The 21,274-nt window shown below is 45.3% G+C and overlaps 2 protein-coding genes and 1 long non-coding RNA gene across 9 annotated transcripts in view; 1 reads left to right on the top strand and 2 right to left on the bottom strand.

The window, feature by feature from the left end:
- The window catches only part of LRIG1 (leucine rich repeats and immunoglobulin like domains 1), a 122,742-nt gene extending 115,492 nt beyond the window's left edge, over positions 1-7,250 (top strand). For 3 of the 4 annotated variants that reach the window (XM_012473747.2, XM_012473739.2, XM_064361890.1), the window contains 7 exons: positions 101-421; positions 2,041-2,322; positions 2,764-3,183; positions 3,745-3,870; positions 4,455-4,601; positions 5,188-5,472; positions 5,571-7,250. In XM_012473747.2, coding sequence (XP_012329170.2) covers positions 101-421; positions 2,041-2,322; positions 2,764-3,183; positions 3,745-3,870; positions 4,455-4,601; positions 5,188-5,472; positions 5,571-5,794 — 1,805 coding nt within the window. In that variant the 3' untranslated portion in view covers positions 5,795-7,250. The remainder of the gene's footprint in view (positions 1-100; positions 422-2,040; positions 2,323-2,763; positions 3,184-3,744; positions 3,871-4,454; positions 4,602-5,187; positions 5,473-5,570) is intronic. The other variant, XM_012473756.2, reaches the window with a different exon arrangement.
- Positions 1-8,018, bottom strand: part of LOC135268866 (uncharacterized) — a 35,269-nt gene extending 27,251 nt beyond the window's left edge. Inside the window, exons 1-4 of one of the 2 annotated variants that reach the window (XR_010337199.1) lie at positions 7,515-8,018; positions 6,284-6,443; positions 5,108-5,940; positions 4,269-4,509 (exon numbers count right to left, since the gene is read on the bottom strand). This is a non-coding gene — a long non-coding RNA (uncharacterized LOC135268866). Of the gene's footprint in view, positions 1-2,042; positions 4,510-5,107; positions 5,941-6,283; positions 6,444-7,514 lie in introns of those variants that run through there. The other variant, XR_010337198.1, reaches the window with a different exon arrangement.
- A 19-nt stretch (positions 8,019-8,037) lies between these two features.
- SLC25A26 (solute carrier family 25 member 26) overlaps positions 8,038-21,274 on the bottom strand; it is a 165,982-nt gene continuing 152,745 nt past the window's right edge. For all 3 annotated transcript variants that reach the window (XM_012473770.3, XM_021666778.2, XM_021666777.2), the window contains exons 8-10: positions 16,510-16,574; positions 15,441-15,514; positions 8,038-8,296 (exon numbers count right to left, since the gene is read on the bottom strand). In XM_012473770.3, coding sequence (XP_012329193.1) covers positions 8,179-8,296; positions 15,441-15,514; positions 16,510-16,574 — 257 coding nt within the window. In that variant the 3' untranslated portion in view covers positions 8,038-8,178. The remainder of the gene's footprint in view (positions 8,297-15,440; positions 15,515-16,509; positions 16,575-21,274) is intronic.

Genomic DNA, 21,274 nt, shown 5'->3' with positions numbered 1-21,274 from the left:
GGTTCCTGCCTGGTGTCAGAGCCAGTGTTAGCATGAACAGCAGCTGGTTCCTGTGTATACCCAGAACCTGGTATCTTACAGTTGCTCCTTCTATTCCCAGATGACTTCCTGAAGCCACAGATCATCACCCAGCCAGAAACAACCATGGCTATGGTGGGTAAGGACATACGGTTCACGTGCTCAGCAGCCAGCAGCAGCAGCTCCCCAATGACCTTTGCCTGGAAGAAGGACAATGAAGTCCTGACCAACGCAGACATGGAGAACTTTGTCCACGTCCACGCGCAGGATGGGGAAGTGATGGAGTACACCACGATCCTGCATCTCCGCCAGGTCACTTTCGGGCATGAGGGCCGCTACCAATGTGTCATCACCAACCACTTCGGCTCCACCTATTCACACAAGGCCAGGCTCACTGTGAATGGTATGGAAACACCATCTTTCTTTGTTGTTGTACCAGAATCCTACAGCTCACACTCCTTACTGTCCTTTTAGCTTTCCATACAGAGATGACGGAGACAGGACACACATACTTCTCTGGGGCAGTATTAAATCATACTGTTGCCTGGGTTTGCCCCAGAGCAAAGTTTGCAGATATCAAGGGTTATTCTCAATGAGTTATTTGTTTTTGATGACTTTTAAAAATCTAGTTATTGGCCAGGCACAGTAGCTCACACCTCTAATCCCAGCACTTTGGGAGGCTAAGGTGGACAAATGATGAGGTCAGGAGATCGAGACCATCCTGGCCAACATGATGAAACTCCATCTCTACTAAAAATAGCTGGTCTGTCATAAAAATTAGCTGGGTGTTGTGGCATGCACCTTTAGTCCTAGCTACTTGGGAGGCTGAGGCAAGAGAATCGCTTGAACCCAGAAGACAGAGGTTGCAGTGAGCCAAGATTGCAGCATTGCACTCCAGCCTGGGTGTCAGAGTGAGACTCTGTCTCAAAAAAAACCCAGTAACTAGTTATGATGTTTAGTCAAATTGCAGAGAGCTAAGTCTTGTGTTTTTGTCCATTTCTTATCCTCTATAATCCAGCATATCTGGTTTCCAAATTCTAAACATCCCCTTATCCTGGGGAAGCTGCTGTTCTTTGAGTAGATGGCACAGTCTTGGAGTCAGAGGCTAGCTGCTTCTCCAGAGGCTGTGGAGTGCAAGGCTGGTGTGAGCCCTGGCCTGTCAGACACAGTGTTCTGGCAGTTGACAGGTTTTTACTTATGAACCAGCCTTGGAGCTGAGGGGTGGGGAATAGATAGCTTGAGTAGTTTACTACTCCACCCCAGTAACCTAGTGGGGTTTTCCTGATTACTAACCCTCTAGTTAAAAAGAATTGGCTTGACAATCATCAGAATGCTAGATCTGCCCTGTTCTTTAAGCCCCCACAGACCACAGGGAAACACCTTTACCACACTGTGGTCAGGTTGTCTTGGCTTACTCCAAGTCCTTACTGATTCTGGAAGACTCAGGTAACTGTTAGACTCTGACAGGAACTGTGGTGGTGCCTGACACGTGGCTGGATGCCTTCTACTCGTGTCGGGACATCAATCTTCAGGCTGAGAAAGCTGAATGCTTCCTGCCTGGGTGTACAGCAGTGGGCGGGAACACCCATCCAAACGGATGAGCTATCCCATTGCTCTCCTAGGGTGTAGGTATGTCTGCCTTCCCTCTGTAATTCCACCTTGTAGCCTCTCTCCTGGTGGGTAATTAAGGCAGGCATCAGGCCTGACCTAGTGTGGAGGGGTGCCCCCTGCAACCCCCATCTAGACGTTGCCATGTAAGGTATAAGCCTTCACTTTGAATGGACTATAGCCAGCCTCAGGTATACAAGGCAAGGCTGATGGAAGTGCTTCAGCTGTGGTGGGAGAGGCTGGGGGTTCCTGATTCCCAGGTAGCAGGAGTGGTCCTGGGCAGACCCTGGGAGAAAGGGTGGTGAGGAAGTGAACTGGCATGGGGCACAGTGATGGGGAGGTGTTTGCCAGAAGACTTCCTGGCTTTGCATCTAGCTGTCCCATAACCCGACCCTGTATGCGTATATTTTCCAGTGTTGCCATCATTCACCAAAACGCCTCATGACATAACCATCCGGACCACCACCATGGCCCGCCTCGAATGTGCTGCCACAGGTCACCCGAACCCCCAGATTGCCTGGCAGAAGGATGGAGGCACGGATTTCCCCGCTGCCCGTGAGCGACGCATGCATGTCATGCCAGATGACGACGTGTTTTTTATCACTGATGTGAAAATCGATGACGCAGGGGTTTACAGCTGTACTGCCCAGAACTCAGCCGGCTCCATTTCAGCTAATGCCACCCTGACTGTCTTAGGTTTGGCCACTGCTCGTGTGTATGTGTGTGTGTCATAAGCACCTAGAGCCAAGGTCCTCAAACTGCTCTGTGTGGCCAGGGGTGATACGTGTGGTGGGCCTTTCGGGGCTGCTTTTTAACATTTTTCTTGGTAGTTCTGTCTCTTCGCTGGCTTTAGATAGAAAACATTCTAAGAATTGGACAGGTTGGATGTGGGTTGGTCAAAAGGATGGTTAGGGAATAGCAGGGGCTTTTGTAGGCAGAGATTAGTTTACTGCCCCTGTGGAAACCACCCCCAAAGTGGAGATGACTTAGTTGATGTGTTAAAAAAGCTTGCCACTCCGAGATCTCAGATGCATCTCATTGATATGTTGGATTGTCTGTTGTCCCAAAGACAGGGCAGAGCCAGAGCAACCGAGGCCCTGAGAATGACTAAAAAAGTTCTCTGCTGACCTCTTGCAGAGACCCCATCCTTGGCAGTGCCCTTGGAAGACCGTGTGGTATCTGTGGGAGAAACGGTAGCCCTCCAATGCAAAGCGACTGGGAACCCTCCGCCCCGAATCACCTGGTTCAAGGGGGACCACCCGCTGAGCCTCACTGAGCGGCACCACTTGACCCCTGACAACCAGCTGCTTGTGGTTCAGAACGTGGTGGCGGAGGATGCGGGCCAGTATACCTGTGAGATGTCTAACACCCTGGGCACAGAGCGAGCTCACAGCCAGCTGAGCATCCTGCCTGCGGCCAGCTGCAGGAAGGATGGGACCACGGTGGGCATCTTCACCATCGCCGTGGTGAGCAGCATCGTTCTAACGTCGCTGGTTTGGGTGTGCATCATCTACCAGACGAGGAAGAAGAGTGAGGAGTACAGTGTCACAAACACAGGTCAGGCCCTGCTGGTGGAGCTGACTTCCAGGGAGCGGGGGAATGGCAGTGATGCTGGGAAACTGGGTGGGGGTCCAGTGGCTTTTGAAAGCAGCACAGTATGTTCAGAACTCCCGAGGCTTTAGTCCCAGTGATTTCCTTTTAACTTTGAGGAACTTCATCTTTAACAGGAATGCTCCCAAACAGAAGTAACTGCCACACCCTGCAGTTTTCCCTCTCCTTGGTAACTGAGAGGCCGCCTGTGCACAGGCCCTGCTGCCACATCGTAGGTTGTAACTGAAACAGTCTCCCAGCGTGGTGCTTCTGTGCATCCTAGCTCCCTTCCCATCACTCATCCCCACCTCCTGTGGCATCTGCCTGCTGCGCTCTTCACACTGGGTGTAGAGTAAGGCTGAGCAGGCACTGGGAGGGCCTCTTGCATACATGGACTCCACACTATCTCTCTGCCCAGCCCTGATGGTCATCACTGGGAGGATCCCGCTTCTGAGCCTGACAATGAACATGTGTCTGCATTTCTTGTCACTGTGACCCTGGTGTTTCATTTGTTCTATCTCCTTGCAGATGAAACCATCGTGCCACCCGATGTTCCAAGCTACCTCTCTTCTCAGGGGACCCTTTCTGACCGACAAGAAACCGTGGTCAGGACTGAGGGTGGCCATCAGGCCAATGGGCACATTGAGAGCAATGGTAAGGCCTCAGTGTGAAGCAGAGCTCTGCTGTCACTATGTCTCTGGGTGCTGGAGGTGGCCTCTGGCTCTTTGCAGGGCATGTACCTGGCATTAGATGGGGCACACTTGCACTGGAAAGCTGTGTGACTAAGGGCTGCTATTTTGGACCCAGCCTTCCTGAGTTCTGCAAGGTTTTAAAGCCCTCCAGGAAGTCACTGTATCGGGCTTAGCATCTCCTTGGCAGGGTAAGGTAGGATTGCCTGGAGTGGCAGCTACAAAGGGCACTACGGGGGCTCCCACCCAACCCATTCCTTACATGGAGAACGTGCCCAGATCTGCTCTGTGCTCCAGTCTCATACTAGAAAGCTGTCACTAGGATGAGATATTTCCAACGGTGGAGGGCTTCTGAGCACTCACCTGAGACTGTAGAGAGCTGCTCACTTCACAGGCCGGCCTGCCTGCTGGGAAGCAGTATTAGAAAACATGCTGCTTGCTAGACCAATTTAAAAAATGACTGTTGTAGCGGCCTTGCCCATTCCTTTCATAAGACTTCCTGTGAAATACTAAGCCCAGAGTTTCTGATTGTGTTGGAATCCATCGCAGGTGTCTGTCCAAGAGATCCAAGCCACTCTGCAGAGGCCGATGCTCACAGCGTTGCCTGCAGGCAGCCAAAGCTCTGTGTTGGTTATCACAAAGAGCCGTGGAAAGCGACAGAGAAAGCTGAAGGGACACCTGGGCCACATCAGATGGGTATGAGATGCTTCCCATCTGCAGTGTTCCTTTCTGAAATGGAAATTTGGGCTGACCTAGTCACTACATGAAAGGGGGAGACACATTATTAGTCTACAGCTGTCTCCAAATCTAGTATTCAGTGTATAAATGGGAAGCTTGGGCCTGGCTCTCTTTTAATTCCAGAATAGTGTCTCCTACATCAATCTGTGGCGTGGTAAGCCTGAGCATGGATTTTCTAGATCCATGAGCAACTTATTTAATGAGCAACTTAAATAAGGGGCAAGGCACAAACCAAATGTTGGTCAGCACCTTTGCACCAGGGCTATAATCTCTAATTGTTGAATAGACCCAACACTGCATGGTACCCAAGGCAAATGGCTTTTTTCCCCCAAGCAGTAAGACTACGTTGTCGGAGTAGGAAAAACCCCTGTTCAAGAGCAGCTTGGTATTTGCCCAGTCTTTTTCTGAGGACATAGTTGGGGGAGGGAGGAAGCATGCATTGTGTTCACAGTCAGGGTTCTTACCTTGCACGGTGGAGCTGAGCAGCCTGTTCTCTGTGCGGGATGAAGAGTGGCTCTAACCCTTCTTTGGTGCTGTCCTTCAGAACATGGTGGCCGGGTTGTATGCAGTGACTGCAACACTGAGGTGGACTGTTACTCCAGGGAACAGGCCTTCCACCCCCAGCCTGTGTCCAGAGACAGCATGCAGCCAGGTGCACTGCATGGCCCGGAGGCGGGTGGGAGTGAACGAGAGCATTCTGCACATCACCAGTGCAGCGGGACTGCTGCTGGGTCCTGCCCTGAGTGCCAGGGGTCGCTCTACCCCAGTAACCATGATAGAATGCTGACGGCTGTGAAGAAAAAGCCAGTGGCATCTCTAGATGGGAAAGGTAACTTTTTACTGCCTTCTGAGGACTCACTGACAGATGGGTGGGGAGCTGCTGCACCAGTCAGGTGGGGGTCTGACAGGTCCTTTCTTTCCTTGTAGGGGATTCTTCCTGGACTTTAGCAAGGTTGTATGACCCGGACTCAGAGCTACAGCCTGCATCTTCATTATCTTCAAGCAATCCAGAGCGCACAGAAGCCCAGCACTTGCTTGTTTCCAATGGCCACCTCCCCAAAGCATGTGACTCCAGTCCCGAGTCCACACCACTGACAGGACAGCTCCCTGGCAAACAGAGGGTGCCCCTGCTGTTGGCACCAAAAAGCTAGGTTTTGTCTACCTCAGCTCTTGTCATGCCAATCTCTACGGGAAAGAGAGGTAGGAGAGGCGGTGAGGAAGCCTGGGTTCAGGCGTCACTGATGTGGATATAGTTGTAACTGCCATGTGGAGTATCCGTCGTTCACAGGACTTGCATCTGAAGCACAGAAATGCAAGAGGGTATTTGTGTACAAAAGGCAGAAAAAGTATTTGATACCATTGTACATAAGAGTTTTCAGAGATTTCATATATATCTTTTACAGAGGCTATTTTAATCTTTAGTGCATGGTTAACAGAGAAATTATACAATTTTGACAATATTATTTTTCATATCAGGTTGCTGTTTAATTTTGGAGGGGGGAGGGGAAATAATAGTTCTGGTGCCTTAACGCATGGCTGGAATTTATAGAGGCTACAACCACATTTGTTCCCAGGAGTTTTTGGTGTGGGGTGGGGAAGGATGGAAGGGTTTGGATTTGTATTGCACTTCATATACAGACCCCTAGGCTGCTGCTCGGTTGGCCTCCACACTCCACGTGCGCTGGAAGGAGCTTCAGGTGAGCACTGCTCGTGTGTAGATGCCTCTGTCACAGGCCTCCCTGTAGAGCCACGGGAGCAGGTGCCATCCACACTGCAGTGAATAGCTTTTCCTTTTAAGTGCTGTCTTTCAGGAGTAGAATGAGGGTTGTTAATCCAAGTGGTCAGAACAGTTACACACTGCCTTTCCTCCTCCTCTGAAGCTTATTTTATGATAAAAGCAAATGTGGCCTTCTCAGTATCATTCGATTGCTATTTGAGACTTTTAATTAAGGTAAAGGCTGCTGGTGTTTGTTGGTACCTGTGGATTTTTCTATAGTGATGTTTTCGTTCTGCCAATATAATTAGTATTACATTGGCCTTGGGGGATAAAAAGGAGGAAGTTCTTACTTTTCAGGGCTACCTTATTTCTACTGAGGATCCAGAGCAGGGCTGTCCATATGCCTTTCCCTCGCACAGATGAAACTGAGCTGGGACTGGAAAAGACTTCACCCTTGACCTGGGTTCTGGGTCTATTTGCACTTTTGAGACCTGTAGCTAACCATCTTGTAAGTGCCAATGTGTAATTTAGTAAAAATTACATAGAAACAAACAAGGTCCTTAAAATGTTCCTTTGGCCAAAAGCTGAAGGGAGTTACTGAGAAAATCGTTAACAATGTCAATTTTACTGTCAGGTGTCATCACTGTTCAAAAGGTAAGCACATTTAGAATTTTGTTCTCAACAGTTAACTGACTAATCTTACTTCCACAAAATATGTGAATTTGCTGCTTCTGAGAGGCAATGTGAAAGAGGAAGTATTACTTTTATGTACAAAGTTATTTATTTATAGAAATTTTGGTACAGTGTACATTGAAAACCATGTAAAATATTGAAGTGTCTAACAAATGGCATTGAAGTGTCTTTAATAAAGGTTCATTTATAAATGTCAATGTAGTTGGTGGTCCTTCTTTTACAAACACAGCCACTCTGCCTTTAATTATCTTTCCCAAAGAAAGAAATAATATTGGCTCCAGGGCAGACAACCCTGCTAGATTCCTGAGATCCTGTTCTGAATTTTTCTACACCTGGAGCTTGTTAGTCAAGCTCTAAAATCCCAAAGTGTGGTGACCTTCCTATTTCATCCTGCCTATTTCTAGCAACGCCAGGCCCTCCTTTCAGCCTGACATGGAAAATACCGGGAATGGCTCACCCACCGTGCCCTCCTGCGGGAAGCCAGCTGGGCCGACCTAGTCACTTGAGCTGCAGCTGCTTTCTCTCACACATCACAGGGGGCGCTGGACACATCTCTGTAAAACAAACAAACAATACAATTGTGTTTTTATAGGTGAAATCTGAGGGTAATTAAAACCAGCAGCCTCGTTACCCAGAAAGAATGCTTGCTATGCACCTGTAGTTCATTCTTGTTCAACAAAGCCTTAACCTGACACACCAGGAATTAACTAGGGAGAGAAACACCCACATACACAACTTCTTCCCCAAGTGTCCTTTTAAAATTGTAACCATCTTTGGCCTTCTGCTGAATCCACCATCAGGTGGCAGGAAATGAAAGCTCAGATAGAAATCAAATGAAAGCTCTGAAAGGCCTGGCTTCAGCATTACCAAACTTATTTATTAAGAGGTTCTGAGGAAACTGTTCACAGTACGGCCAGGGACCACATTTTCTTCTCTTTCTGGCATAGAGGCCACTGACTTTATACTAGCCAGCCTATACCACGGATGGCACAATCTCGATGCCAGCATCTTGGCAGAACTGTTTGCTGGCACTGGGGCCTGTAGCTCAGACAGCTGCTCAGCGGAAGGAGGGTTTACACTGCAGGCCCCTCTCTTGACAGAAGTGGAGGTGAGGCTGTCTCTGCTTCAAGGACTCTTTCTGCCAACTTCCAACAGCAAGCTGTGCGTCTGGTCATAAACCCCCAGAAAGATGAAACCTCCCAGACTGATGGCTGCCATTCGAGGGAAGACACCTGCAAATAATCTAGGGGAAAAAAACGGGATTATTAATGTTGTATTTTAAAAAGGTTAAATTCCAATACCCACAGCTTGCTCATTAAACCACACACGGCACTTAACGTACATTTTTTCTTTCAGAGTGGCACTAAATTACATCCCCAATTAGGCTTGAAGTGTGAGCCCAGCTGTTTGATGGCCAAGGTGGCTAACTACCAAACAGCGGACTTGTGAGCACTCCCAAATAAGGCAAGTAAGGGCTCTGTCCCAACAATAGTTCTAAAACTTTCATGCCATTTCTCCCTTTGAGAGATGATGAAATTGACTTTTTAAAAAAAGGCATCAAAGAACTGAAACCTAGGTGAGGCTGGAAGGCACTTCCCAGCCCAGACCTCCAAAGTGGTCTCCAGGGGATCGCTCACTGAAGAGATTTTTGGGCAGTGCAGCCACTCCACCAACTCAGTTGCATTTTGTCCTTTGAGACCCCAAAACGTGATGTCACAACGAGTCAAACCTTCCTGGATTCCCTGTGTTCCTTTTCTGTCTAAAGGCAAATGGGCTGTGGCTATGGACGGGGCAGCATGCCTACACCTGCACAGTCCAAGGCCACTCACTAGCCAAGGTGCAATGTAGAATAATCAGAAACACAAAATAAAACTACAATGCAACAAGAATATAAATTGGGAATTCATTCGTTAAAATTGCCCCCCATACCTACTCATAGATATTTGTTCAAAAATCTACACTGTGGCATTGCTGATGGATACATAAGTTATGGCACAGTATAAACACAGTGGATGATTATGTAGCTGATAAAGATTAGGAAATCCACAGATGCCAACATTAAAAAATTACAAAACAGATTAGGCTTAAAAAACCAAGTCCAAGGGCTACATGTATGATTCCGTGTCTAAAAGGCATGCGAGGATGTGTCCTAAACTGAATGACTGTTGTCTATGGATTATAGGACACATTCCTGGCCCATGTTTCCATAACCTTTGGACCTTTTTACCAAGAGTAAAGGCATACCTCACAGACATTTCATGTTTGGTCCCAGGCCACCATAATAAATTGAATATTGCAATAAAGCAAGCCATACTAATTTTTTCGTTTCCCAGGCCACAGAGATGTCTATACTATACTGTAGTCTATTAAATATACAATAGCATTATGTCTAAAATCTGTACATACCTTTTTAAAATGCTTTATTGCAAAAAAAAAAAAAAATGCTAATGAGCATCTGAGCCTGCAGTAAATTGTAATCTTGGCAGGTAGTAGACGGTCTTGCTTTGAATGATGGCTAATGACTGACCAGGGTGGTGGCTGCTGAAGGTTGGAGTGGCTGTGACAATTTCTAAAAATAATAATCGTTGTACTGATGGACTCTTCTTTCCATCAAAGATTTCTCTGTAGCACACAATACATTTTGCCCACAGTAGAACCTCTTTCAAAATTGAAGTCAGTCGTCTCAAACTCTGCCACTGTTTCCTCAACTAAACTGATGAAATATTTTAAATCCTTTATTGTCATTTACAAGTGTTTACCATGTCTTCACCAGGAGTAGATTCATCTCAACAGATCACTTTCTTTGCTCATCCATAAGAACCAACACCTCATCCGTTCAAGTTTTATCATGAGACTGTAGCAATTCAGTCACATATTCAGGCTTCACTTCTAACTAGAGTGGTCTTGCTATTTCCAGTACATCTACAGTTATGTACTTCCCTCCACTGAAGTCTTGAACCCCTTGAAGTCAGCCATGAGGATTGAAATCAACTTCTTCCAACGTCCTAGCATGGTCAATATTTTGACCTCCTCCTATGAAGCCACTAATGTTCTTACTGATATCTAGAATAGTAAATCCTTTCTAGAAGGCTTCCAATTTACTTTGCCCACATCCAGCAAAAGAATCACTGTTGGTGCAGCCGAAGGCTTATTAAATCTATTTCTTAAATAATAAAACCTGAAAGTTAAAATTACTCCTTGATCCACAAGCTAAGGAATGGATGTTGTGTTAGCAGGCATGAGAACATTCATCTCCATCAGACCTCCTGGGTGGCCAGGTACATTGTCAATGAGCAGTCATATTTTAAAAGGAATCTTTTCCTCTGAGCAGTAGGTCCCAGCAGTGGGCTTAAATATTCAGGAAACCATGCTGTAAACAGGTGTGCTGTCATGCAAGCTTTGTTGTTCCATTTGTAGAGCAGAGGCAGAGGAGATTCACCAGCACTGTTAAAGGCTCTAGGATTTTCAGAATAGTCAATGCATTGGCTTCAACTTAAAACATACCAGCTGCATTAGCCCCTAAATAAGAGAGTCGGACAGTCCTTTGAAGCTTTGAGGCCAGGCCTTGATATCTCCTCTCTAGCTAAGAAAGTCCTAGATGGCATTTTCTTCTGATAGAAGGCTATTTCGTCTGCGTTGAAAATCTGCTTTTAGTGTTACCACCTTCGCTGGTGATCTTAGCTAGATCTCCTGGATTACTTGCTGCAGCTTCTCCATCAGCACTTGCCACTTCACCTTACATTTCTGTTACAGAGATGACTTCTTTCCTTAAACTTCATGAATCAACCTCTGCTAGCTTTAGACTTGTGCGGCTTCCTCACCTCTCTCAGCCTTCATGGAAGAGAGGTAGGGCCTTGCTCTGGATTAGATTTTGGCCTAAAGGGATGTTGCGGCTGCTCTGATCGTCTATCCTGAACACTTGAACTTTCCTCATATCTGCAATGAGGCTGTTATACTTTATCATTTGTGTATTCGCTGGATAGCACTTTTCATTTCCTTCAAGAACTTTTCCTTTGCATTTGCAACTTGGCTAACTGTCACAAGAGGCCTAGATTCTGGCCGATCTCAGCTTTCCACATGCCTTCCTCACTAAATTTAATCATTTCCAGATTTTCATTTGTTAATTTTTTTTTGAGACAGGCTCTTGCTCTGTTACCCAGGCTGGTGTGCAGTGGCACGATCATGACCCACAGCAACCTCTGCCTGCTGAGCTCAGGTGATCCTCCCACCTCAACTTCCCAAGTAGCTGAGACTAAAGGCACATACCACCATGCCCTGCTAATTTTTGTATTTTTTGTAGAGACGGGGTTTGCCCTGTTACCTAGGCTGGTCTCGAACTCCTGGGCTCAGGCCATCTGTTGCCTTGTCCTCCCAAAATGCTGGGATTACAGGTGTAGGCCACCATACCCGGCCCTCGTTTTTATTTAAAATGAGAAAGGTGTGATTCTTTCTTTCACTTCAACATTTAGAGGCCACTGAAGGATTGATTATTAATTGGCCTAACTGCAATACTGTGTTTCACAGAAAAGAGGCCTGAGGAAAGGGAAAGAGACAAGGAATGGCCGGTTGGAGGCGCAGCCTGAATCCATACCACACTTGTCAATTAGGTTTGCCCTCTTTGATGGCTGCAGTGTGTGATGCCCCAAAACAATTATAGTAGCATTAAAGATGGCTGATCACAGATCACCACAGCAGATAGAATGAAAATATTTGAAAGGTGAGAATTACCAAAATGTGAAGACACAAAGTGATCACGTGCTGCTGGAAAAGGGCTCTGAAGGACTCACTCAACCAGGGTTGCCACAAACCTTCAATTTGTAAACAATGCACTATCTGAGAAGTGCAATTAAGCAAAGTGTGCCTCTAATACTTTTGTAAGCAGGAGGAGTTATAAAGGCCAAACCAGTGCATATGCAAGTGAAAAGATTTCTGGGTGGGTCTATGGAAAAAAACTGAAAATGGTCAAGTTATGCCGGCAGTAGCTGTGCATCCTTTAAGATACGGGAAAAGCCTCCGTGACAAGCAAGCTGGTGGCCTGGAAGGGAAACGTGGCAGGAAGATGGTCCCTGAAGGCTGCTCCCAGCACCTGGCTGCGTCCTTTCTCCCAAGACCTTTGAGTTGTTGGGGGAGGCAGGGCTGCAGCATTCAGCACTTCTAAGGAAAATGGGAGGCTTAAGAAGAGTTCTGCAGGGCCCTTTATAGTTAGCTAACGAAGGATTTTAATCATTAAAATACTGCACATAAGATTAAGGACCCCTTTTACTTGTCTAAAAATAACCATGAAAATCGTATTGAAAACTAAACTACACTTGTTTAAAAAAAAAAAACTCAGCATCATGCAAATTGTTTCTGCATAGGGTGCATGGTGAGGACAGAAATTCATACATTACTGCTATGTCCTTCTGGCCTGAAAAACAGAAGAGCCTTCCGGCTCCCACCCTAAGAAGGAAAGGGTGCTAGACGGGATGCCAGCAGAAGCCGAGCTGCAGAAGACTACCCTGGCCACAAAGTTCTCCTGCCTTTACTACCTTACTTCTAAATGCCAGCGTCTTGTTCAGTTTCTGCCTCTCACAAGCTCAGCTGCTCCTAGCCAGAGGCAGATGGAAGCAGTTTATGGTTTCACTAGATGACCACTGAATCTATTAACTAATTACGGCCTTCACATGGAGTAATTTGTATAGTGAGCGCCCCTGCCGATCTCGCAGGTGAACACTTCTGAATTGAGCAGGACCGTGTTCTAGTGCCCACAGATTAAATGAGAGCAAACTTAAGCATTTACAGCACTGGGAAGAAAGGGGTGCTTGCAGTCGTGGCAGCTACTACATAAAGAGCACAATCAACAGAAACAGAAAGCCAGCTGATGAGTGAAGAAAACCAGGAAGGGGACACCGAGGTGGGCAGGCTCCCCATCCGCCTTCTGGCTGCTGGGCTCAATGAACACATGATGTTTGTTTAGTAATATATTTCTATGTGTATTCCCAGTATGTGCCAGAACAAGGTCTTCACCTGTGTGGACAACGTGGAAAGATGAAAATGGTCACCACTTGACGTGACCCCGAGAAGGCAGCATCATTCCATCCCAAGGTGAGGAGATGGTGTCTGCTGGGAAACCCAATAGTACCTGGTAAACTTAGTGCACGCCCAGGGGAGGAGACAGGAGGTGGCAGCATGGCAGCAGCGCTGTGTACCTGGAGACCCAACTGAGGAAGCCGGTGGAGACACCTTCAGGCTGAAGGTGCCTGAGACCTCTGTTCAGAACAGCCACCAGGTTTTTGTTACTGTTTTTTGTCAAATTATTTATTGTGTTTAATCATTAATAAGGGATTAATTAAAACTCCCTTAAGTGACAACTGTTGCTGTCTGTAATGTTCTTAAGGACTACACTGTACAGACTAACTGGAGCCCATGACTTAGGAGGCTTCAGAAGAGGCACAAAAATCCAGACGACCTTTTCAGAGCTGACAGTGGGGATAGCGACAGGCCCTTGGCCCGAGGAAGACATCCCTCCTCTGCTTGTATTTCTGGCACTTATAATGTCAAGTATAGTACAAGCCACAACCAGGACAGGGAAGATTATCTTCAATCATCTACTCAATGTGACTCTGCCAGCTTTCGGGGCCATGAGACTGCCAGTCGACCATGCCATCCCCACCTGTCACCACTGTCTCTAGAAAGGCAGAGGGCTGCAGCTCTGCACAGCTCCACAGAGCTAAGGTCGACAGAAGAGGTGTGCCCAACAGTTGCCACAGAATCAAACATGAACTACACTGAAATCGGTAAGACAGTGAAATTTGGCAGTTTGACTGTACAGTCTAAAAAAAACCACTGCATGTGACTTCTCCATGTATGTAGCCCAATGGCTATTTGAAACATACCAACTTTTTTGTTGTTGAGACAGGGTCCTGCTCTGTCACCCAGGCTGGAGTGCAGTGGCGCAGATGTAACTCACTATAACCTTGATCTCCCAGGCTCAAGCAATCCATAAGCCTCCTGAGTAGCTGGGACTACAGTTGCATGCCACCACACCCGGCTATTTATTTACTTTTAAAGACAGAGTCTCGCCATATTTCCCAGGCTGGTCTCAAACTCCTAACCTCGAGCGATCCTCCTGCTTCAGCCTCCCAAAGCGCTGGGATTACAGGTGTGAGCCCTGCACCCGGCCCATAAGGACCTTTTACCTGCTACTGGCTAAGCGGCTTCAGGACTCATTTTTTCTCACATGGTTCCTCTGTTTACTGTGAAACTGGCAGCAGAATGAATGTGCCACAGATGCAAGCAGCCAGGGTCTCGCTTCCTCATGACATGGTAGCCCTAAGTGGCAGGCTTACAGCACACACGCCCCAACTCTGCCCTTCCCACGCTCTCACTAGACGTCAACAGCCAATTATTCCTCTGGCTTTGCCGCAGTTCTTGTCTCAAAACTGTGACCCCTTCAGGCACCCAACACCAATCCCTCAGAGTTGTCACATTCAACAAAACCATCCAAGATCACCTACTTTTCAAACTTGCAGATGGAAAATTTCAATCTAGATGGGCTGCTCTCCTACAAAACCTTGACTGGGGCCTGATTCACCTACTTCACGTTCTCCAGACCATCAAACAGCTGAGATTAAAACTGCCAAAGGCACACAACAACTACAATCAAATAAGTGATCCAACTTGGCGTCGGGAGGAGGAGGTGGCAGTGCCAGCTGAGACGCCAGAAGTCCAGGCAGCAGCCTCTATGCTGCATACGGCAGCTGCCGACCCTCTCCAAAGGGAGGCCACTGCTTTCCTCTTGCAAGCAAATCCCTGGTAGATGGTCCCTAAGAGAAAATCTTAATTTCACATGCCCTGCAAGATCCCAACATTCAGGCGGCTTTACAAGTTTATGCTGTCAGAGCAATGTAGAAATACCTTGCAGAGAGAGCTTTTTAGGACATGAAGCTAGAAGTTTAAGGCGCTTCTGAAGAACAGTGGTTCTCACTCGATGCTAGCTGTGGAGTCCTACCACCTGCACTGTGGTATGTTGAAAGTAACTTGTTACTAATAACAGTTAAAAGTATCGAAACCAGAAATGCTTTCTTCTAACAATGTTAACTTCACTCCCTTGTATTTCTGCACGGTGTAACCAGAAGCCCATTTCATCACTGCAGCCCAGACCCTGGTGAGGGCCACATAGGCGAATTCCATCTAACATCAAGATGGGCAAGGCTGAGAATGGCCTGGCTGGAATACTCTGTCAATTTGATTTGCAATGTTATCTCATATATACAACGTTAACTATCATATTTTGCACAATATATAGAAACTCAAATCAGAAGATAAGCAGAAGGGAAGGAGAGGTGTTTGTCCTAAAGGAGGAGTGGTGGAGAGGAAGAAAGGCAGGAGAGCATTCCTCATCTTACCCTGCCAGCCCCTGTGAGCGCCAGACCCCGTGCAGGGCAGAAAGCACGTTCCCACTAGCAGTGCTGGAGCCAGCCTGTGTGAACAGACAAAGAGAAACCCGTTATCTTCTGAAGCTCCCATCACACAGCTGCCTCCCAGATATCCTCAGACACACGGCTCCCCATCACCCTCATCTAGAACAGTGTCAGATACCAGGGAGCTTCTTGGCAGTCAGGACCTGGCTCGCTTGCTCAGACGCACTTACACTCAGATACGCAGGCAAGCAGGGATGTGGCCCATGCCACATGGGAGGCTGCTTTTCAGAGCTCAACAGATGACTGATGAGCAACTATTCAACAGGAGAAAGACAGAAGCTCTATGAAGCCATACGAGGAGGACGGGGAATCATTCGTGTAAATGATACAACTATGAAACCTGCCTAAGCAGCTAATCAACATATTTAATAGAGCGCCATGTTCCACTTAAACATCACCAACATCCTTAGCTTGGACCGTGCCACCTCCACACTAAAATCTGGCCCATATTTGTTCTACTTTTCCACACAGCTAGGACGTTTCCTGTTTTGGTTTGGTGCAGGTATGTTATGTGGATGGCATTCTTTCAACTCTCCATCTAGTGAGGGTTTTTTTAAAAACAATTTTTCTCTTAAAGAAAATTGTTTAAACATTTCTGACAACTGTCTTAACTCATCCAGTTAAAGTCAATCGCAACCTTAGGTTCAAAGCCTGTCAATTACCTGCTGCATGGCAGGAAGCTTGTCAAACTCTCTGAGACTTAGGTTTGTCACCAGTAAAAATAGAGTTTATCTGAAGATAGTATTACCAGGCAATGGCCCTATCGGCCCTACATGCATACATAACATAGGTGAAAACGACGGTGAAATGGTACAATGTTACACAGACACCAGGGACATTATTCCATCGGTGGTGGTTTTGTGTTTCCACAGGCAGCATAAGATGCTATTACAGGTAAATGGCAGCCATTTGTATTCCCTTCATATACCTGTAGTCCCAGTGCTGACAGATATGAGCATCTGAAACGTCTCCATTACATTATTTCACCACTTACCTTTGCCAGCATAATTCTTGTCTTTGCCACATCTAGAGGTGTGGTGACTGCAGCGGCAAATCCACCTGTGCAAGTAATACCCAACACCCAAGTGAGATACTGTTTACTGTACTAGATGATAATTTTGTAATTTTTTAGAATTCCTAACTCTGCCCAAATCACTTCGTCATTATGTACACCTGATGCAAGAACAGGATGCACACGCATAAAATCTATCCATATGCTTCATTTCTTTTGCAGTGATACAGAACTGCATGTAAAAGAAAATGCTCTACCCACTCAAGGGAAAAATACAGGGCTCCACAATTTACCTTGCTCTTTCATTAACTAGCAATCTAATGAGTGTGTTTGTATGTGTACATATATGATGAATGTGTACATATATGAAATACATGTATACAGCCAGATCTCAGTATGTGAGATATACTGCTCCTAATGGTTCCCAAAGGGTTCATGACTTTCTATGGGCCACTGTCTTTTTTTGTTTTTAAAAAGACAGGGTCTCACTGTCTCTCACCAACACTAGAGTGCAGTGATGTGATCATAGCTCACTGCAGCCTCACCCCTCCTAGGCTCATGCCATCCTCCCACCTTAGCCTCCTCCTGAATAGCCGGGACTACAGATGCACACCATCACGCTCAGCTGATTTTTAAATTTCTTGTAGAGACAAGGTCCTGCTATGTTGCCCAGGCTGATCTTGAACTCTTGGCATCAAGCACTCCTCCTGCCTCGGCCTCCCAAAGTGCTGGGATGACAAGCATGAACTACCACACCCAGCCTAGGCCACTGTTCTTTAAAGTGACTCCAAAATGCTTCTATCGTTTTTGATCTACATGTAGGAAAATGGACAAATAGAGTCACATGTAACATTGTGGGGATTTTTGGTATACATGGATTCTTTGAATTAAAGGAGTAAAGTTTTTTTATATTTCACAGGCTCCTGTTAACAGTCCAGTCAGAGTTCCTACATTTCTAAGCTCTCTTCCACATCTTCTTAGCATGAGTTCAGCAGGCATTACACGTTATGGCTTCCTTCTTACCTTCTCTCTCATGTTTGCATTATCTGAATGTTATGATGGCTGAACTGTGCACAGATTGGACTTTTTGAAGGACTTTCTGTTTTAACATAAACCAAGTTTATGGTATCAAGATTTCATTTAATGCAGTACAAAGATATATTCTAAATCCCAAGAGGCCCTATGGAGACAGAAATAATAAACCCTAAAAGGCATTACAAAGATTCAGCTTCCATGAGCTGGGGGAAAGAGGCAGTGTTACAAGGGCTGAACAGGACACACGTGTGTGAAGGATATTCCAGAAATAGCACTAGTTTCCTTCTCGCTCTTGTGGCTTGTGGACAAGAAGGTCATTTGATCTCTGCCAAATATCTTTCTAAATATGATGGTGAAATAAGATCATTATACCGCCTCCTCCATATGGTAACACCTACTATGACACCGACTTTTTGAAAGGTGTACCTATTTACGCTCTCAGGGCCCATTTCTGGTTACCCTCGAATGTCACACACCTTAGGGGTAAGTACTATCAACTGACGTGAACATTTGAATCCCTTTTGGTTTAGCCATTTCAAATTCTAAGTATGTAAAACTCTTTGTCTTAAATCCAGAGGTTGTCTGAAATTCAGAGACTTGCTGAACTTCGTGTTTTTTAAATTTTTGTGGGCTTGGTCTTGAAATCCTATGCTTTTGTTTTAACCATATATTTTTCCCTAGAAAAGTAAATATACTTTTAATTACACAATAGGATGCATGAACACTTCATATCCGTGTGTGTGTGTGTGTGTGTGTGTGTGTATCCATTCCCCAAGAAAGGAAGAACAGGGAAAAAGACACAAAGGCAACAAACTTTACTATCCCAAACTTCCCATACCCCGAAATAACAGATTCGGTTTTGTTTCTAGCCTGAAGGAACCTTTCTTTGGAGGTGGAAAGACTAATGCTTAAATCCCTGCTCTACCAGTTGTCTGGCCTAAGGTAATTACTTATTCTCTAGCTGAAATACTTTATGAGCTAGGGACTCTTACTGCCCCATGCTACAAGTGGGAAAATCAAGGCTTACAGAGGCTAAAAATTTGGAGAGTTTACTTAGTGCGGAGCTGAGAACGGATCTTAACCCGGAACTCGGACTCAGTCACTGGTGTCCTAGTGGCCTCAGTTTTCTCATCTGTAAAATGCAGACAGTAGTATGACACGGGAACTAAATGGGCCTATGCAATGTGTCTGGAACAGCATCTGGCTCACAGCAGTAATCACTAAGTAATTAACTCTTTCCTGTGTGGACAGGGCTTTTAAGTGATTTTTCTTTGCATCTCTAGACCAGCACACACAGCAGGCACTCGAAAACACTTAAGCGGTGCCCTGGTCTCTAGTTCTTATAAACTGAAAATTTCAACTCATCCTCTCAAAGGCAGGAAAAGGTAAAGGTAGGAGCTAATATCTGCGGTGCTTACTTCATATATGGCACGCCAGGAATGCACTAGGCACTTTCATTGATTATTTGATCTCATTTGCATAGGTGTTACTATTCCCATTTTACAACCAGCTTACTTGCGCAGGCCACACAGCTGGTATGGGACCTGGGACTGTCACGTGTATCATGACTTCAAAAATAGTACTCGTTCCACTGTATAACTGCTTTGACATATGATAAGACAAATTAAAATCTGTCCAATTGTTAAAACCAACTTTCATATGTGAAAATGTTCACAAATGATCCTAAACCAATTAAGAAGATCTAAAGGTTGATAAGGAACAGCTAATAAGTTTAGTTACTGCAAATCAAACTTTTTTTGGCCATTAGCAAATGTCTACCATTCCTTCAGTGTGGATGCCTGCCAATACTCTCTTGGAGATTTAGGTTTTATGAAATTAAAAAAAAGAAAAGTTACAAACAGAAACACATATGCTTCAATAGGTCCTAACTTTACTACCATGAAAGAAGTGGAATTTTATGTAAGTTGCTAATAAATCAATTTGCCTGTCTCAACTATCAAAGACTTCTCTAACTCACAGACCTCACAATGCTTTTGTAAGGAAGACTTGTCAAGATAATAGACTAGAATAATGGTCATAACAGGGAAGGGCTGGGGCCAGGACTTTCAGTTAAAATGCAGTTATTTAAGTGTTTTATTTAAGGGCCCTGTAAGCTACTGGTAACAAATACAAGGAGCATTCTAACATATGAGACAGGAAATAATTATTTGGTACAGCAACTATAGGCTGGTTTTGTATTCAAAGCATTTGTGAAACAGTTTTCCATGGTCTCCACTGGAGTTACGTTTGTACTAAATGTTAGGCTAACTGCTTTCAAGGACAGGATTCGAGGGAAACTACAATTTTATGATAGCACTGTATCTCATATTTCCTTGAGGAACAAATGCAGATTCCCTAACTGTGCCCCCCTCTCCTGCCATAAAGACAAAGCAGCCGCCTTCCTACAATAAGGCTGGAGCTCTCACCGCTGAGCAGCAGCTAAGAATGTAGGGGCAGCAGTGGGGACGTCCCCAAACCCATTCCCGGGCAACCTTGCTACCATTCATTGCTCCTCCAGATCCTATGTTGCCCTTGATTAGTCTGGGAGGGACAAAAGCACCACCATGCCCCTCTTACACGTGACCTCCAATGAAGCGTGCAGATGTGGAAGACTTCCACATCAACAACAAGGAAAATGGTTTTTGTTTGTATTTTAATAAAGATTGTGTCAGGCCTTCTCATTTGTTACCCAAATAATCCCTCACCCTATTCTAGAATTTCAAACCCATGGAGAGATTGCAATCAATCTCTCTTTCTCTGCCTCTTTCTCCCCCACCCCCTTCTCTCCTAGAGAATGTACAGAGAGGTGTTTATTATGAGAAACTGACCAAAATATACTAGAGTACCAAATATCACTATAGTAGCAAATGTCATGCTTACTTAGATTGCATTATGGTAACTCGAAGCAAGGAAATTGGCAAAGTCCTCTTTTCCCCCTAGTTTAACCCCTGACCAGAAGCCAAGGGAATTTCTGAGCATGACAAGCCATCAACACCTCCAATCTCAAGGGACATTTCTGGATACTTGTGCCAAGTAGTTTATAAAACAAGCATGAGCAAGAAAGAGTGCCAAGGATGGCACACAGAATGGTTCATCTGCAATGATTTAGCCAATTTAAACTTGGAAAAGCACACGGGATGGGAACTCTGATTTCTCATTTGAGGGCAAGTTTTCTCACTCCCTTTATGGCCATGTAAGGGTAAAGTCTGCAAGGCAGTGTGTAAGTATTTTAAAGCAACTGCACAAGACATCACTCATCTGTATACTCTGTAAGGCATCATGTTGCAACTCTTAGAGAACCTCACTTTTTCACAAACTGGAATATTTTCAAGTGATATTTATCCTTCAGAAATGTTTTAAAATAGTAATCCTGTTCCTCTAGATCAACATTTGTACCAAATAAAATTTCAAAACAATAAGGGACATAAATAAGAAATATATTTATCTTTTGCTAAATATATGTGGATCTACTGACAACGGATTTTTTGCAGGCCTTGGACAAACTCCTTCACTTATCAGAACTAATGCAAAAAAAATAAGATGCTTGTATTGGAGGTATTTCAAACTTTGCAAGCTATTAGAGGAGATTGTTCTGTAGAGTAACTTTATTGATATAACATTCCTTCACTCAATCAAGGTGAATTACTGTGATAATAGGTTTTCATTTCCTGCATGTTGGTTGTCCTTACTGAAACAGTAGTAATTCCTTACA

This window comes from Aotus nancymaae, unplaced genomic scaffold, assembly GCF_030222135.1.
Source record: "Aotus nancymaae isolate 86718 unplaced genomic scaffold, 86718_ANA_hifiasm-v0.15.2.pri h1tg000046l, whole genome shotgun sequence".
NCBI classification, from domain to species: Eukaryota; Metazoa; Chordata; class Mammalia; order Primates; family Aotidae; genus Aotus; species Aotus nancymaae.
This window is presented reverse-complemented; position numbering and strand designations above follow the sequence as displayed.